Source organism: Taudactylus pleione, unplaced genomic scaffold (genome assembly GCF_031769625.1).
Source record: "Taudactylus pleione unplaced genomic scaffold, aTauple2 ptg000397bl, whole genome shotgun sequence".
Classification (NCBI taxonomy): domain Eukaryota; kingdom Metazoa; phylum Chordata; class Amphibia; order Anura; family Myobatrachidae; genus Taudactylus; species Taudactylus pleione.
Window position 1 is genome coordinate 7,830,365 of NW_028284799.1, and position 19,619 is coordinate 7,849,983.

A 19,619-nucleotide genomic window follows, 5' to 3' on the forward strand; every position below is an offset into this window, starting at 1 on the left:
TTTCTTTTTTTTCAGAACAGCTGTAAATTCTTAATCCATCACTTGTTCCCTGAAAAGGGCCTTTTTATCTCTGAATTTACATAATTTTTCAGGGTTTGCTAAACTAAACTTTTTTTTTTTTTTTTAAATATCTTGCAGTTTACTGCTTACCCTTCAGGTCATTCACTGGAGTAGAGTTGTTTAAATTTCAATAAAAAGTGGAAAATAGGAGTGTTCTATAACTGTAGACTGGTAGTGTATATAAAAATTAGTATGTATGAAATCATTACTAAAACAAAATGTATGTGCTATTCTAATAATAAATGGCAGAATATTATATAATCCTCTTAAAAATCCTCTTTGCATGTCCTCCTGCACACAGTAACTTCCTCCCACTGCCACCAATGACGCCTACTGATGCCAACCTATTAACCACCTTGCCTTACCCACTATGATCACACACTAGACCAACTTACATCCAGCCAGCCAACTAGTTGGTTAGTTGGAATGAAAATCTGGTAAGGTATGAAAGCAAATGACAATCAGCAATTTGCTCCCAAACGCCGGAAAATGGACAAAAACTGTTGTTTGAACAAATTGTTTAGATCAAACATTTAACAAACTTGTCTGACGACCATTTTCATCTGTTTTCTGGCATTTAGGAGCAAATTGCTGATCATCAGTTACGCCCATACATTACCAGATTTTCATTCTAACTTATCAACAAATCTTTACGTGTGTATGCAGCTTAACTAACCAGCATCACATGTACAGCTTTCCACCCTAATAGGGAGGATTACATCCAGAGATGCGGCTGATGACAACCTCAGAAGACAGATGCAAGAGGACAAGACCAGGTGCTTGCCTGCTATGCAACGCCACAGACACCTGACAAAGCTCTGATATGAGCGAGAGAGAAAAATAGGCGACAGGGGAACAGGAGAGAAAAAACTGGCAAATAGAAAGGAATGTGGAGAGACAAGGGAGAGAAAGGGGGGACGGGAGAGAGAGAGAGGAGATGAGAGTTAGAAAAGAAAGATAAAAACAGTTATAAAAAAATACGTGCTACAAGAAGCTGGGGACCCAGTTTTTAAAACGTATCAGGTCCTGCAGGACGTGCTGGCGCTGTGTGTGCCACAGCAGCCAATCGCCACGCAGCTGCATGTACCCAGCCATTTGCCGCGCTGTGGGGTGTCCCCAGCCATTTGCCACACTGCGTTGTGTCCCCAGCCAATCGCAGTGCGGCACTGTGTCCCCAGCCAATCGCCATGCGGTGCCATTCACCCTCACCGCCCGAGTCCTGACACCTCTTTCCCCGAAGCGTGCTCTACATACATTCCCAGTGGAGGCTGGAGCTACCCGGGGAGCGTAAATAGAGAAGGGGAAGCCAGCATAGGTTGGGCAGCAGCAGCTGAAAGGAGCCCGGTTCCTGCAGGCTAAGGAGAAGGAAGAGCATCACCCTCTAGCAGCCTGCTCTCCTTCAGCCAGCTGAGCTCTCTGCACACAGGAGGGGGTGAGGTGGACACTGCACTGGACAGAAAGGAGTTGCAGGCGGACACCAGTGACCTGGCCAATGGCTCCCAGCAGTAGCTAAGGATGTAACCACTGCCCCAAGTGCTATCTACCCCTACCCCCTCCCTGCCCCCAGTACTGTCCCAGCTGCTATCCTGACCCCCTCCCTGCCCCCAACACTGCCCCCAGTATTGCCTGCCCCTAAACCCCTCCTAGCCTCCCCCAGTACTGCCCTAGCTGCTATCTACCCTTACCCCCTCCCTACACCCCCCGTACTGCCCCAGCTGCTATCTACACTTGCGCCTTCTCTACCCCCAGTGCTTCCCCAGCTGCTATCCTGACCCCCTCCCAACCCCTGCCCCTAACCCCCTCCTTGCCCCCAAGTACTGTGCCAGCTGCTATCTAACCTTGCCCCACCTCCCTATCCACAGTTCTGCCTGCCCCTAACCCCCTCCTTGCACCCCCCTCAGTACTGCGCCAGCTGCTGTCTGTCCTCACCCCGCATAATATGTGATGAGACTCAGAAACAGATTAGCACCCACGTGAGTTGTCTCTGGGATCCACATTTTTCTCTCTCAGCGCGATCACTGATAAAAACAGTATTATATAGCCTTGAATAAAGGTATAAAAAAGGGGGGGGAGGGTTTGACAGAATCAAACAACTGAACAATAAGATATAATCTATCAAAATGAGCAGGTACCATCGGCCAGAGTCAGGTTATACCATGGTGTTAGTTTTATCGATGTGGGAAGGGTGGATTTAGCCTGAGGTGAGAGAGTATGGACATAAGGGAGCCAAATAGAAAAGATTTTTTTTTCTCTGCCCTCTTTATCTATGGACATTTCTGTCCAATCCATATGAAAAAGGTAAGACAAACGTGGCAGAAGGCAGGACATATTAGGCATATCAAGTGAGGGAAAGAATAGTCTTCTTCGCAGCCATTGACACTCTAGATAGAAGGAGTTTATTGCCACGTGTCAGGGCAGAGAAGGGGGATGGGGTATAGATATTCCATAGTGCCCATGTATTCGTCACTATACTAGAGATACCCAAGTCACTCTGAATATAATTCTGCACTGTCATCCAAAACATCTGCACCTTAGGGCGAGGCCATATACAGTGTATGAGATCAGCGTCTGGTGATAGACACTTAAAACAATTAAGGGTCTATTTACTAAGCTTTGTTAGGAAATAAAGTGAACTGAGGTAGGGTACCAGCCAATCAGCTCCTAAATGCCATCTCACAGGCTGTGTTTGAAAAATGACAGTTAGGAGCTGATTGGCTGGCACCTTATCTCTGTTCACTTTATATCCTAACAAAGCTTAGTAAATAGACCCCTTAGTGTCAGAGGAAGCACCAATAATACAACGTGATTTAGAGGTTAGGTAGGAATGATGTAACTGTTTGTAGTGATTTCTGCATAAGCTATGGACACCAACTTTGAGTTTAAGATGAAAGCAGCTGCCAGTACATGACGTAAAGAAACACCAGGAAATTCCCCATCCCATTTAGCCAAACCCCCCTGTATTTTATCCAAATCAATCTTACGGGTGTTTTTGTAAATGTGAGATGTGGAAAGAACTGTAGAGGAGCGACGACGCAGCGCACCATGGAGCACACAAGTCTTATCGATTTCTGTCAAGGCAGAAACCACCTTGGTAATATAACTAGAAACCTGAAAATAAGTGAAAAGGGGAATAAATATTGCTGGGTATTGAGGGCCTGATTCAGAGCCGGACGCTATTTGCGCTCGCTCGTTCAGAAAAAGGGGCTGGCTATTTAAATTGAGCGCTCGCTCTTTGCGGTCTGTTGACACCTCTATGTCTGAGCGAGCAAACGAAACATGCGCTCGCTATTTTGAAAAGACGCCCCCTGGCCGCTCGCATCATACGTCATCTCCGTTATTTATTAGATTAATCAAGTACATCGAAAGGCGTCTGGACTGCTCGCAGTGCTTGTGGTTGGATTTTCCTACTGCAATCATGCAAACAGTTAAAGTTAAGAGACAACCAAGTGACGTGGTCGATGACGCTGCTTTGTTAATTATGCACACCCTTAAAACGCCCGTTTTGACCGTTTGGCACGCCTGCGTTCGGATCACCACTCCCTGTTTTCACCTTCCCCTGTTACCATCCACAAACGCCTCATCCTGTCACTCAAATTAGCAGGCACTCGCAATCAACTGGTTGGATGGTTGGACAGATAATCTTTACGTGTGTGTATGCAGCTTAGAAGCTCTCTAATACAATAGAAAAAGCTCCCCGATTAGTGTATGGAAAAATAATTTTTTTTTGCTTAAACAGCCACAGAAAATCTAGCAACTTAGAAATCACCAATAAACGCCGGTGGAGCAATCGCATACAGCCAATCAGTGGGTTACTAGTTTTGGAGATCATTATCATCCGCTATATGCACCTGTCCACTTGTAAATAATGCAGCTTTCTCAGGTGCATCAGCATCTCTGACCTGTTCTGCATATGTTCACCATTGTGTGAACACACTCTTGCTGTACTTAGCCTACATTACAATGGCTTTGTCCCAACCATACAGGTGCAAGCAGGCATGAGTAGAAGAATTATGCAAATCTGCATGAGCATATATGCTTGCACATACTATTCTGGTCATCTGCAAAACGATTTCACAGAAGAGATGCTACACCAACTGCATTGTACTCACTCAGTATCAATATTAATATTTTACTGCCTGTGTTATACGAGGGTAGCATATTTGGCACTGAGTTAACTCCCATTAGAACTAGTGAAGGTAGGACTACACAGGAACATGCTGTATTGCGTACATATAAGAATTTTAAGCAGAATGTGTTTTATGTCGCATTTGTGTTCTCATTAATACTGATACACATCATTTACAAAAAAGAAAAACTGAAATGATTGCAACAATCTGTAAGCAGATATAAATGAATGTTAATGCTGATTAGAAACCTTTTTCCTTAAGAATTGAGATATGCAACAAAGGTGAATAGAAAGGATCCACATTCTACATGTGTTAATTTGCAAACATTGAGACGAGACACATGCTAGATATTCTCGATTAGCAAGTGATATTTAATCTAGAGTTAGAATAAACTGAAAGAGGAGAGTAAGTAACTACAACAAGTCAGATGATATTATTTTAGCAAAATATTGGTTTGTGACTTTATTTTAGTACGTTTTTTTTATGCTGGAGTTTGAGACATTTTGTATTAGGTTGATTGTGGTCTAAAATGGATTGGCTATCAAATGTTTGTATTTAGTGTTTTTGCAATATTGTGTCAAATATTGTCGTAAGAGTTGCACAGCTGCAATTTAGTGAATTAGAAACGTAGGGCATGAGCCAGTTCATCAGTATGTACTAAAAGGGAGTATATCTCACCCACCTAGAAAAACTCTCACTTATACCCCTTTCACATCGAATCCTGGTCGCACCCAGGATTTTGTTTGCACGTCCATCCCGGGTGCGACCTGGCTGAGACCCCATTCAGATTGGCGACCCGACCCGGCTTATTGCCAGGCCGATGACGTCACCGCCATCACGTGCCGAGCCGGCGTTTGGAGATCATCTCCAAGTGATGGCTCTTCCAATGGTGTGAACGGGACCCGGGTCGCATCGACCCGCGTTACCCGTTAACATTATATCGCAAGCCGAGTTGAACCCATGTTCAACCCTGCTCGTTACCAGGGTTGAAATGCCGTGGCTTATTTCAACCTGGCCCTTTCACACTGCACAGTAACCCGGGTTGCTGCACGTTCATGTGCAATAACCCGGGTTATTGCAGCAAGTGTGAAAAGGGTATAAGAGATGAAAAGCATCACAAGTGTTTTGCTAGTGTATGATAATAAACAGGTAGAGATGAGTGTACATTTTCACAATCAGGTGACCACCTGCTATTAAAGGTACTATTCCTAGTATCATTTATGTGGATTAGATCACAGGTTCTCAAACTTGGTCCTCAGGACCCCAAATAGTGCATGTTTTCCATGTCTCCACACAGAATCACAGGTGAAATAATTAGCTCCACCTGTGGATCTTTTAAAATGTGTCAGTGAGTAATGAATACACCTGTGCACCTGCTGGGTGACCTGAAAATGTGAACTGTGTGGGGTCATGAGGACCAGGTTTGAGAACCACTGGATGAGATGGATGTGTCTGTTCAGTATTCTACTGGATAACAGCCTGACTGATAATCATATAACATTGAAACGCAGAAGTTCCTACTTGTATCTTACCGGATTATTGGGCCTATGGGCCTGATTCAGAGCTGAACGCTCTGACCAGAGTGCTCGCTCTGAATCAGGGCCCTCCTACCTTTTTTTGGAGCGTCCTCATGGACGCTCGCATAGCTGTGGTTTACCACCCACAGCTATAGCGAGAGTCCATGATGATGGTCGCGATGGTCTTGACCGTCTTGACCATTGCGCCCATCGGGCTTGCGACGGAGACCCTGCGGTAGGGTCTCGCTGCCGCAAGCCCTGGAGTGATTTTGGCTCTGTCAGAGCCAAAATCACTCCCACTGACATCACTAGTGATGTCAGTGGGGCCGGCTTCAGACGGTAGGCGTTCCCATGGGAACGCCTCCGTCTGGCAGGCACGTCCCCGGCACGTCCACCAAAGGGGGCGTGTTGTCAATCAACATCGACAGCACGCCCCCTTTGGTGCGAGACACAGAGCGACAGCTTGGCTGTCGCAGTCCGGGTCTCGCGCATGCGCACGACGGAGCTCCCTCCGTCATGCGCATGCGCAGTGGGGCAACATCGACCCGTTTGCGAGCGTCCTTTGCGAGCGAACGGGTCTGAATGACACCCTATGTGTCAAAGCTTGATGAGAGATAAAATTGTGAGAGAAAAAGTATTAACCAATCAGCTCCTAACTGTCAATTTTCCAACACAGCCTATAAAATGTAAGTTAGAAGCTGATTGGTTGGTGATTTATATCTCACAATTTTATCTCTCATCAAGCTTTGATACATAGGCCCTTATAAGTCTGATATTGCAATTATTTGACTGTCGGCTAATTATACAACATATATTCCTAATCGGACCTTCAATATTATTCAGTATGAGACAAACAGGTGCCTACCCTCCAACATGACCCGTTCCATTAGGTACAAAATACTCTGCTTCTGGACTTCTCACCTAATGTATGATTGCAGTCACCTGTATTGAACTAGGTAATTGATGAGACAGGTGTCTCCCCAAAGGTATCTGCAATCATAGGTTTAGAGGGAAGCCCAGGAGCAGAGTATTTTGTACCTAATGGAACGGGCCATGTTGGAGGGTCTGCAGGTGGTTGTGATCTTAACTTGTTTATTCACCTGCTAGCTAGTCTTTAAAGGCATGAAATCAGCTATATTAACAACATTGGGACTTGAAATCTTAATTGGACTTTTTGAAGTTTGCCATTGTTTTGGTTATTTCTGTCCTTTATATGTGTTTAACACTGATTATTGAAAACTTAATGTGTTTTATTTATGAGTGATATGTATATCTACTATTTACTGTATTTATAATAAAATTAGAACCATATTTTATGTCAAATCTTTTTAGTGATTATTTCTGGTTCTAGTTTTATACAGTGCTATTTTTTGTTGTGATTTTGATAAGGGATAGTATAACAGCTGCTTTAATTTGATTTAGGAGTTACATTCTGCCACAGATTCTCTTATATTTCATATATAGTCGTCTGTAGAGGTGTATGCATCTTTGGTGGTAGCATCACTGCTATCCATCTGCTTGTAGAAGTAGCTATCAGCATTATTAGTAGGGATGTGCAGGGCATGCTGTCGGAATTGCAGGCTCTGCAGAGATGTGCATATGTAGAAATGTGTCTGATTTTAGATGGGCCACTTGCACCAAGGATAGGCTGGTACAAGTCCACACTAATAATTAGGGATGTGCAGGCTCGGATAGGTTCGAGTTTGCACGTGGAGTTCGGATTTTTCCCTCCAAAAAAACGGAACTCAGAACGAGGCAAAACGTCATCTTACATGGACGAACATCATCATTCCTGGACAAAAGACCAGGAATGATGATGTTCGTCCATGTAAGATGACGTTTTGCCTCGTTCTGAGTTCCGTTTTTTTGGAGGGAAAAATCCGAACTCCACGTGCAAACTCGAACCTATCCGAGCCTGCACATCCCTAATTATTAGTGTGGACTTGTACCAGCCTATCCTTGGTGCAAGTGGCCCATCTAAAATCAGACACATTTCTACATATGCACATCTCTGCAGAGCCTGCAATTCCGACAGCATGCCCACGGCACAGTCAAATTAGCCCTTGTGTGACTTCCCTGTTGCCATCGAGTTACGCCTATTCAGCCACAAGTGTAATGTGGCAGAGATGCATATGACTCAGAATCACTCGTAGATGCGTGTGCTCGGCTCCAGCATATCAACATTTGCTAAAAATTGCATGATCAGTCTGCAAAATGGGCTTGTGTGTTACTCCTTCCACGTCTGTAACATCCCAATATGTTGCATTTACCTTCGTAACAGCTCTAGGATTTGGCCTTTCCTCATCCAAGGCGCCACCAAAAACCCTTATCCATGCACTAATCATCTCTTTACTTGGCTATCGTAACTGTCTCCATTCTGGTCTGCCTGTGTATCGCCTCTCCTGACTCCAATCTATTGTTAATACTGCTACCCATCTCATTTTCCTCTCTCAGTGCACAATATCTGCCTCCCCCTCTGCCATCTCCTTCACCTCATTTCCTTCCATCACCTCCGCTCCTCCTCTGACTGCCACCTCACCTCTACTCTGGTCACTTTCTCCCATGCCAACCGCTAAGATTTCTTCTACTGCAAATCCCTTCCCTGGAACACACTTCCTCACCAAGTCCAAATTTCTTCCATTCTCCCCAGTTTTAAAGGTTCCCTAAAGACAGACCTCTTTACTAAAGACTACCAGTCCTCCTCTTATCTCCTCCACTCCCCCACCTTGTCTTCATTTCAGTTTAGCCTCCAACTGTTTACCACTCTCTGTAGAATGTAAGGTCTCAAACAGAGATCATATTATCTCCTTTTACCCATCACCAACTCTGACCTGTTTGCTTGTGCCTATGTGACAGGTACTGAATCATGGAGAGCTGTTTTCCCCCCTTCTTGCAACTCACCACTGCCTGTTGATTCTAGCTACACAAGTTGTTCTAACAGGGTTACGGGTAGTGTAGTGTAGAATGTGCGGTCGGCGGGAGCAGGGTTAGGGGTAATGTAGTGTAGAATGCGTGGGCAGCGGGAGCAGGGTTAGGGGTAGTGTAGAATGTGCGGGCAGCAGGCTTAGGGGTAGTGTAGTGTAGAATGTGCGGGCAGCGGGAGCAGGGTTAGGGGTAGAGTAGAATGTGCGGGCAGCGGGAGCAGGGTTAGGGGTAGTGTAGAATGTGCGGGCAGCAGGCTTAGGGGTAGTGTAGTGTAGAATGTGCAGGCAGTGGGAGCAAGGTTAGGGGTAGTGTAGAATGTGCTGGCAGCGGGAGCAGGGTTAGGGTAGAATGTGCGGGCAGCGGGAGCAGGGTTAGTGTAGTGTAGTATGTGCATGCAGTGGGAGCAGGGTTAGGGGTAGTGTAGAATGTGCGGGCAGCGGGAGCAGGGTTAGGATTAGTGTAGAATGTGCGGGCAGCGGGAGCAGGCTTAGTGTAGTGTAGAATGTGCTGGCAGCGGGAGCAGGGTTAGGGTTAGTGTAGAATGTGCGGGCAGAGGGAGCAGGCTTAGTGTAGTGTAGAATGTGCTGGCAGCGGTAGCAGGGTTAGGGTTAGTGTAGAATGCGCTGGCAGCGGGAGCAGGTTTAGGGTTAGTGTAGAATGTGCAGGCAGTGGGAGCAGGGTTAGTGTAGTGTGGAATGTGCGGGCAGCGGGAGCAGGGTTAGTGGTAGTGTAGAATGTGCTGGCAGCGGGAGCAGGGTTAGTGTAGTGTAAAATGTGCGGGCTGGGGGAAGGGGTAGTGTAGTGTGTGCGGGGAGCGGGTGCAAAGTTAGGGGTGCAGGGTTAAGGGTAGTACCTTTCCTGTTACCGGCCGCTCCATGGAAGATGTCTGCGACACTGGAGAAGAGATGGAGGAGGAGGACAGCACTGCAGAAGGTATATAATTAAGCTAATAGGAACCTTCCAATTGCTTAATTAGCGCTAAAAAAAACCCAAAAAACCCCACACTCAATTGGATACCAAAAATCTTGCATCTGCAGGAAACCCCTTCAGCTGTGAGATTTTTTATAAACTCGCACCTAATGGGACAGGCCTCTATGACAGTGCATTTCCAGTGCACACCTGTTACCTCCCAGGAACGCCCACTCTAGTTCACAGACCCTGCATCCGTATCTATACTGTGTATCTGTGTGCAGACCATTGGGATGCATGCATTGTAGAAAAAACATCGGCCAACTGCGTGCATATCACCAGTCATATCACCTCTGAATCAATCCCATTGTCTTAAACTGCACTATGAGGCTAATTCAGCAGTGCAAGCTAGATGATCAGGAATCTGCGCATGTGCATAACGGGTCTGCGATGCCGCCTGGAGACTGGCAGTAGACTGTGATTGACAGTCTCCTGCCATTTGTGGGCGGGGAGGGGGCAGAATTGCCCTTCGTTCCCCGAAACAAGGTGTGCAGCCGCTGTTGAGGGGGAGGGAAGAAGTCAGGATCTCCGTCGGCTGACGGAGATTACCTGGCTTCTTCCTCTCAATTGCGGCGGCCGGCTGCTTGACCCCATGGGTCACCTTAGCTGGCCGATGTTCCGCAGAATATCCGATGCTGCGTTGAACAACGCAGCTCGGATAGGTAATGCAGCAGGAGGCGTGATGTCATCTCTGCATTACCATATCTGCACAGACGGAATAGCTAAGCTGCTTGTGACCAGGTTAGCTATTCCGTCTGAAGCTGACCACATGCATTTTGCTTTAGCTTTATCGAGGCTTCACTACTGCCAATAATATGAGATATGGTAAGAACTTACCTTTGTTATCTCTATTTCTACGAAGTCCATAGGGTTCCACAGGATACCTTGGGGTATAGGTGTGACGTCAGTCATTGGGCACCATAGAGTTAAGCTTTCAGCCTCCCAGGATGCACTAGGGTCCCCCTCCTATACCCCGCCCCCGTGCCAAGGCACCTCAGTTAGTTACCAAGCCATAGGCCGGAGGAGGAGAAGGAAGAGAGAGAAAGAAGATCTGGATACACACAAGAATCACACTCTCACCAGAAGGAGACGGGAAAACCGGTGACCAGACCAAAGCCCATCTGCAGCACAGGTGCGACAGGGCGGGAGTCCTGTGGAACCCTATGGACTTCGTAGAAATAGAGATAACAAAGGTAAGTTCTTACCATATCTCATATTTTCTACTTCAGGGTCCATAGGGTATCCACAGGATACCTTGGGGATGTCCCAAAGCAGTATCCTTTAAGGGTGGGGATGCTCCTGTGCTGAAAGGAGAATCCGCCGCCCGAAGGAAGCATCCTGAGAAGCGAAGGTGTCAAACCTATAATACCTCACGAAGGTATGGACAGAGGACCACGTAGCAGCCTTGCAGATCTGGACTGCAGAGGCACCACGTCGAGCTGCCCACGAAGGACCCACAGACCTAGTGGAATGAGCCTTCAAAGAAGGAGGAACCGGCAGACCTTCATGAAGATAAGCTTCAGAAATAGCCATACGGATCCAGGCTGCCAAAGTTTGCTTTGAAGCAGGCCAACCCTTTTTACGGAAGCCATAGAGGACAAACAAGGTGTCCGACTTCCTAAACGAAGAAGTGCGGTCAACATAAGTCCTTAAGGCCCGCACAACATCCAAAGTGGCCTCACCCACTGAAAGACCAGGTGAGTTAAAGGCCAGAACAACTATTTCCTCGTTAACATGAAACTGGGAAACAACTTTGGGAAGAAATTCAGGACGAGTGCGGAGCACTGCCCTGTTCCCATGAAAAATCAAGAAAGGGGGTCTACAAGAGAGAGCCAATAAATCAGAAACACGTCTGGCCGAAGCTATGGCCAGAAGGAAAACAGTCTAAGCTGTTAACCATTTAAGATCCACTGAGCCCAGTGGTTCAAACAGCGGTCCCTGGAGAGCCCTCAGGACCACAGCCAAATCCCAAGGCACCACAGGTGGAACAAAGGGCGGCTGAATGCGGAGAACACCTTGCATAAAGGTGCGCACATCCGGGATTTTAGCAATCCTACGGTGAAACCAGACAGACAGGGCCGAAACCTGTACCTTCAAAGAAGCAAGGCGAAGCCCATGATCTAGTCCCGCTTGTAGGAAGGCGAGTATCCGAGACAGACGAAACTCCCGCGGTGCATAACCTCTCGGTCGACACCACTGGAAGAACGTATGCCACACGCGATGGTATATCCTCGCGGACGACGGTTTCCGAGCTCGCAACATGGTACGCACCACAGAGCTGGAAAACCCCCTGGACCTCAACATGGCTGTCTCAACAGCCACGCCGTCAAAGACAGCCGAGCCAGGTCCAGGTGAAGACAAGGACCCTGCGACAGAAGGTCCGGTCGTAGCGGCAACCGCAGAGGACTGTCCACGGACAGACCCTGAAGGTCTGAGAACCAGTGCCGTCTGAGCCACGCGGGAGCTATCAACAGGAGCATCCCTCCTTCCTGTTTGAATTTCCGGATTACCCGTGGAAGAAGGGAAACCGGAGGAAACAGGTATGCGAACCGGAACATCCACCGGACGGACAGAGCATCCACCAGAGACGCCTCTTCGTTTCTTGTGCGAGACCCGTACACCGGCAACTTGTTGTTGTGCTGGGACGCCATGAGGTCGATCTCTGGAAGACCCCACCTGTCCACCAGCAGTTGAAAAACGTCCAGGTGCAGGGACCATTCCCCCGGATGAACGTCCTGGCGACTTAGAAAGTCCGCCTCCCAATTTAGCACTCCTGGGATGAAGACCGCTGATATGGCCGGAAGATTGCGCTCCGCCCATACCAGGATCCGAGACACCTCTACGAGAGCCGCCCGACTTCGGGTTCCTCCTTGCTTGTTTATGTAGGCCACGGTGGTAGCGTTGTCCGACTGGACCTGCACCGGACGACCCTGGAGAACCCGATGTGCCTGCTGGAGAGCATTGAAGACCGCACAGAGTTCCAAGATATTTATTGGAAGCTCCGCTTCTGTCGGCGTCCACCTGCCCTGGAACAAGTATGGACCCGAAACTGCTCCCCACCCGAAGACTGGCGTCCGTTGTCCGTGGTCGCTGCGGATTGCAAACCTGAGGAACTGTTGATGGCGCAAACTAATAGGGACATGCAGGTAAGCGTCCTGTATGTCCAATGACACCATGTAGTCCCCAGGTTCCAGCGCCAGAATGATGGACCGTAGGGTCTCCATCCGAAACTTCGGCACCCGCAATGACTTGTTGAGAGCTTTGAGGTTGAGAATCGGACGATACGACCAATTGGGTTTCTGCACCAAAAAAAGATTGGAATAGAAACCCTGGCCCCTCTGGGAGAATGGAACAGGCACTATAACTCCAGCCTGGAGCATAGTGTGCAAGACCTTCCGCAGCTCCGTGGCCTTGTTCCGGTCTGATGGTAGACCCGTGGTGAAGAATCGAGCCGGGGGTCTGTGCCGGAAAGAGAGGGCGTACCCGTGGGAGACCACCTCGAGAACCCAAGTGTCTGTCGTGGTGACCGACCAACACCGGGCGAACTGCAGCAGGCGGCCTCCCTCTTTGGGATCCCCCAACGGGAGGCCCGGACCATCAGGCCGCAGGCTTGTCATCAGGCTTAGGGGCCGGACGTCTGGTACTCCATGCCTGCTTCCGGGGCTTGGCCGATTTTTTGGGACCAGCCTGTCGGGGAAAAGACTGTGGTTTGGGCCTGCCCTGGGCCCTATAAGACCGAAAGGACGATGGTCCTGAACCAGAAGGAACCGCGGCCGACGGGAGACATGCCGATTTGGCTGCCGCCAGCGTGGCCACAATCTTGTCCAGATCTGGACCGAAGAGAACTTCTCCGTTAAAGGGCAATGCCTCCAAACCCTTTTTGGAGTCAGCGTCCGCCTTCCAGGATCGCAACCACAAGGTGCGACGAGCAGCCACCGCTGCTGAAGAAATTCGAGACACCGGTGTACTAATGTCTAAGGCCGCCTCGTTGATATAAGTGGCCGAATCACGGAGATTACCAATCAACTCCGTTTGTTCGGCCGGACAGTCGGAATCAAAGGACGCCTCCAATGAATCCGCCCAGCGCTCCATCACTCTGGCAACCCAGCAAATGGCCATAGCCGGTCGCGCTGCCCCCCCGCAAGGGAATAAGTGGACTTCAGGCAGATCTCCACCATGCGGTCCGTAGCATCCTTAAGGGAGGACATGGATGGCATCGGCAATGTGGCACTACGGACAAGACGTGTCACATGAGAATCCACCTGTGGAGGGGATTCCCACTTAGCAAAATAATTATCCGCGCCTCCTCTAAATGGTCCATTAACTGACCCGAAAGAGGAAAGACTGTGGCGTCACCCTTCACATCCTTAAAAAAGGCATACTTGGATTTAGCAGCTGGGGGAACTTCGTCCTCAATCACCAAGGCTGTGCGGACTGCCCGAATAAGTCCAGGAATATATACCTTGGACCTAGCGTCAGCATCCTTAGTATGGAGAGGTTCCTGATCGTAAGGATCCAGAATCTCCCCATCATCAGACGTCCCTTCGTCATCCTCATAAAGAGCCGACAGAGACGCCACCGGCCATTTATGTGGCCGCATCACAGTCTCCCCCTGCAACACATCCGACAAGTGCTGTACAGAACTCGTCAGGGAGTTAACCCACGCCGGCTCCTGAGAAACCGGGAGAGGGGAAATAGGGAGACTGCGGGGTACCACCAATTGTCTTGAGAAACCCTGCATGGGTGACGACACCACTGACTGCTGGGACAAACCCATCTGTGTAAACGCGGGCTGCGGAGCTAACTGGCCCACTAAGGTTGTAAGCGCCTGAGCGAAACAAGCCCAGGGCGGCTCCTGTACCGGTGCTGTAACCGTAATAGGCCGCGCCATTGACAAACACTGCCGGCAGAGGCCCTCCGCGCTACCCTCCCCCTTCGCTAAAGGTACTTTACACGTAGTACACTGTAGCCGGAGAGGAAAATCACTTTCAGACATGATGGTACTAAGTATGTGACCCCTCTCACCAATTGTATTTTAAAGAGGTGAGAGACCACCCTGCAGCACCGCACCGCAAGGGCTTAGCAGAAAGAACAGGGACAGTAATAAAGCTGACAGTCAGAATAGAAGACACAGGCAGCAGCGCTAGCACAGTCACATACAATGCAAAGAAAATCAATTCCTGCACTAACCAGCGCTGATCACTCAACTACGCAGACACAGGGTCTGGTAGGACACAGCGCTGCATACACAGACCTGACCACAGCGGAGGAGAGGTATGCGGGGGGACCCAGACCAAGATGCTTCCTTCCAGGCTTCCAGCAGCGTTCACCATGCGTTCAGGAAGATGGCCGCCGAGGAGCAGAAAGGAGGCTGGCCTGGGGGAGGAGCGCTGCCACGGGGCCAGTCGGCAGAGTGCAGAGAGGGCTGTGTGCAGCGGGGGAGGCGCCGGCTGTGAGACAGGGAAGGCGCGCTACCCTGGCATGCATTTAACCCCCGGGACGCCGCAGCGCTACCGCTCTGCTGCGGTCCGCTGTCCCAGGGGGGTAGTGGTAGCGCAGGTTCTTACCTGGCTCCACGCTGCAGCCAGTCCCCAGGGAACCCCTGCCTGGGGTCTCTGGACCATGTAACAGCGGGGACCCACCGCGGGACCCCGCTGCTTACCTTGCTGTCCCCCTTGAATCCGGCCATGGTCCGGAACATCTGGGGTCACCGCTAGCTGTGACCCCAGATGCTCACCAGCATCCCCGGATCGGTACCGGCGTTCTGGTACCGGCGGGGGTGTAGGGAAGACAGCATGGACATCAGGACTGACTGTCCATGCTGTACATCCAGATGTGCAGCCACAGCTGCATGCAGGAAAGCTTCAGGGGCTCTTCTTAGCCCCCACTCCAACAGGTGCACCCGACTCCGGCCGGGCACCAAACTAAACTGGGGTGCCTTGGCTCGGGGGCGGGGTATAGGAGGGGGACCCTAGTGCATCCTGGGAGGCTGAAAGCTTAACTCTATGGTGCCCGATGACTGACGTCACACCTATACCCCAAGGTATCCTGTGGATACCCTATGGAGCCTGAAGTAGAAATTGCTCTATTAGAAGATAGCCTTCTCTTTTTCTTTTTCCTATTACTATCATATTTATTATCTAACTACTGAATGGATTTTATTGCTGCAATAAAAGCTCAGATCTGTCGAACTAGTACCTAAACCTCCACAGGAAGTCTTTACTAACTTGACTCAAAGAGATGACATACAATTTGGGATTTGGCAAACATACTCTGGCCCTGATTGCTGACCACACTTCTCGTTACCATGCAACCAAAAAACTACACATTTAGGGCCTGATCCAGAGGTGGACGCAATGTCGATGTCGCACAGCACACACATCCCAATTTTCTGCGCACACAGATGCCGCATAGAATCGGACGCTCTGTCTGAGAATTTTAGTGGGTAATCCTGGGGGGGGGTAACGGGGGTGGCGAAAGGTGAATGATTCAAAGATGCATAGCCGCCCACACAGGAGGACATACTCAGGCTGAGAAACTACTTAAGTTTCGATGCTGCGTCTAAATACGCACAATGGCGGAAATGCGAAGGCTTAAGACTCTGCAAGTGGACATCTCCAGTTGTTTATAAATTGGACACAACATTAGGAGCGACTGCAGCAAAATAAGCAGCCGTGGCCGTGTCTACGCTCATCTCTGACCCTGGCCCTTACTGTTTTTACACATGACTGTTATTTCTCATTTTTATTGTGTAACTACAGTATTTACAAGTTTAAATTATATATAATTTTGATCTATTTTATGTATAAGCATGGTGTATTACATATTACAGCTTAAACATGAATATGTATGTCTTTGATGCTCTAAATCAAATTCCAAAGTCTTTTTTTTTAAAGAAAATAACTGTTAACTTTACCGTGTACATTATTTGGGGTGTTGAATTGCAGTATATTATCCAATGACACCCATGGGGCTCTTACACCACACCAAGGTTACAAAAGGTCAGAATCCAAAATTCAACAGATTATTTATGCAAAGAAATAAGCAAACAGTATGTGTCAATGTTTATTTGCTACTTATTAGTGCAGCAGAATATGCTTGAACCATGTTAATCTAAATAATTAAAATAAATATTAGTTACCTGCTTTGCTCTTCTTGCAGTTACAATGTGACTCTCATTATACTCTCGCTTGGAACGTGCATCTACAAGAAAGTAATATTAAATTTATTTATTTATTACCAGTTATTTATATAGCGCACACATATTCTGCAGCGCTTTACAGAGAATATTTGCCCATTCACATCAGTCCCTGCCACAGTGGAGCTTACACTCTATATTCCCTAACACACACACACTAGGATTAATTTTGTGTTGGGAGCCAATTAACCTATAACCAGTATATTTTTGGAGTGTGGGAGGAAACTGGAGTACCCGGAGGAAACCCACACAAGCACAGGGAGAATATACAAACTCTGCACAGTTAGGGCTGTGGTGGGAATCGAACCCATGACCTCAGTGCTGTGAGGCAGTAATGCTAACCATTACACCATCTGTAAATAAACACTAGAGAGGAAGAAGGCATAAAGATAAAAATGATAATACAAAATACTGATGAGGAGAGCCTACAACAAACAAAATCTAGGCTGGTAAACTTCTAACAGACCCTCCAATATCACCCCTTCCGCCAGGTACACAATGCTCTGCTCTTGGACTTCCTACTTAATTTATGATTGCAGTCACCTGTGCTGAATTAACTTATTGAAGAGAAAAGAGTTTTTAACACAGTGGAAATTAAGTGGGAAGTCTATGAGCAGATAACTTTGTACCTGGTGGAAGGGGTCACGTTGGAGGGTCTGTTGTAGAGGGGAATAATTTAGAGATAGGCTAGGCATTGAGGAACAAGGAGTAGAGCAGGTGATAGCGTCAACAGGGCAGGAAGAGGTGAGTGAGACGGGGATTGGTAGATTTATGTATGGTGTCAATTTGATGGTGAAATATGTGAAAAACTTGTGGGCTGAGGAGGGAGCTGAGACTGACAAAGAGCCAGAGGCGATGAGGTTTGACTTACTGACTTGAATTAAACTTAAAGTTTGTTAAGTGAGAAAGATGGACTAGCCCTAAGGAGAAACAATACATTGTACTTAGAGGAAAATAGAATGTTTTCTTATTACAGCTCAGTAGTATGGGAGTATAAACAGGCCAGCATGTAGTGCCACGGCTGGGGATTAAAATACTGGATGGGGCCTGTGAGCGCTGGCATGGATGAGGTTGTGGTTATGGGGGGGAGAAATCCAAATGTGAGTGTAACAGAGTGATGATGACGCTGACTGCATGTGGAACTGTGTGACAGAGGTTGTAGCCGGAAACGGCAAAGGGTGAATTGCTAAATATTGGAGATAATACAGCTATGGAAGAAGATAAATGGAAGTGACTGTTACATTGGGTAGCATAGGAAATCCTCTGGTAGAAGCCAAAGGAAGAAGAAAGCCTTTTTCTACAGTTTATTTTCTAATCTAAATATTCTGACTCTCGACATTTTGTGTTTGATCCAACTAACGTTTTTCGGACAAAAGAATGTATGTTTGGCTGTGGATGGAATTCAAGCGCTTCTGACACAGGCCTTTCCACTCTTCCATGGCAGCCATTACAATGGGTAGCTTTCCTACCAAGTTAAGCAGAGACAGACAGATAAATAGGATAGTATATAATACAGCTCGCTGTCTTTCCTAATGTCCTAGCATAAGTAGGTCAGGTAGTGTTTATTATTTTTCTGTACCCAGCTACATCCAGGCAGTGAAATATAAAAAGTGTGTACTGGAACAGATGCCAGTGTTCTGCATATGTGTGTGCACTGGGTTGGGTACGGGATGCCGGCGCAGGCATCCCGACAGGGTTAGGATACAGACACCTATTAGTCAGTATCATAACCAGAGCGGCCCTAGTCAAATTAGTGCCCTAGGCAAGAATTTAGGTGGTGCTCCCCTCCCCATGAGATCCTGAAAAGGGGTGTGGCTAGCACAACACAGTATCAGCACCCACCACCCCTCTCCCAGCATTGAGCAGCACAGCACCCCGGCCCTCTCTCAGTTCCAAAAATACTTTACTTGAGCGCAGCCTGCAGAGCCGTCCGACTCAAGGTGCCCTGGCCGTGGCTGCACCAAACCTCCACCGGCCTTAGGCGGGCTTGGATGCCCCTAGGTATTTGCTTAGTTTGTCTATGCCTAGGGCCGGCTCTGCCCACAATTATACAACACGCCCATGCCATATCCTACATGTAAACACCAAGTTGCCGCAAGAGCGAATGTGAGCTGTACGACTCTGAATCACTCCATGTTGCTCAAAATTGTGTATGCTGACGCTGGCATATGCGCATTTTATAAAAATCGCATGACCTGTTTATGGAGTAGACTTGCATGCAATGCTGAATCAGGCCCATTGCGCACATGGTTGCTCTCAAATCTTATGCTTAAACGTGATGATCATATCCAGTACTTACCCAAAAGACATATATAATTTGGTTCAGCAAGCCTAGAGAACTTTGTTGATTGGTTCAAGATATTGTATAATTCTGTTGCTGTACACAGCACCAACTCACCCATGTTGCTAGAACAAAAAAGAATTAAGATAATGTTGTAATGCACATCTAAATAAATATAAGTATCTACCAAATTTGAAATTGCACCCATCAAATATGGATACAATTCATATGGACATTTGTTTGTGTTTAAGACACACACACACTACACACACATTTATTTATTTATTATTTATTACCAGTTATTTATATAACACACACTTATTCCGCAGCGCTTCACAGAGAGAATATTCAGCCATTTACGTCAGTCCCTGCCCCAATGGAGCTTACAATCTATATTCCCTACCACATACACACACACACATACACACTAGGGGTAAATTTTGTTTGGAGCCAATTAACCTACCAGTATATTTTTGGAGTGTGGGAGGAAACCGGAGTACCCGAAGGAAACCCACGCAAGCACAGGGAGAATATACAAACTA

General features: G+C 47.8%; 1 protein-coding gene across 2 annotated transcripts in view; it reads right to left on the bottom strand.

Moving 5' to 3' along the window:
• Positions 1 to 19,619, bottom strand: part of STYXL1 (serine/threonine/tyrosine interacting like 1) — a 58,911-nt gene that overhangs the window by 37,865 nt on the left and 1,427 nt on the right. For both annotated transcript variants that reach the window (XM_088446396.1, XM_088446397.1), the window contains exons 2-3: positions 19,096 to 19,202; positions 16,740 to 16,801 (exon numbers count right to left, since the gene is read on the bottom strand). In XM_088446396.1, coding sequence (XP_088302522.1) covers positions 16,740 to 16,801; positions 19,096 to 19,202 — 169 coding nt within the window. The remainder of the gene's footprint in view (positions 1 to 16,739; positions 16,802 to 19,095; positions 19,203 to 19,619) is intronic.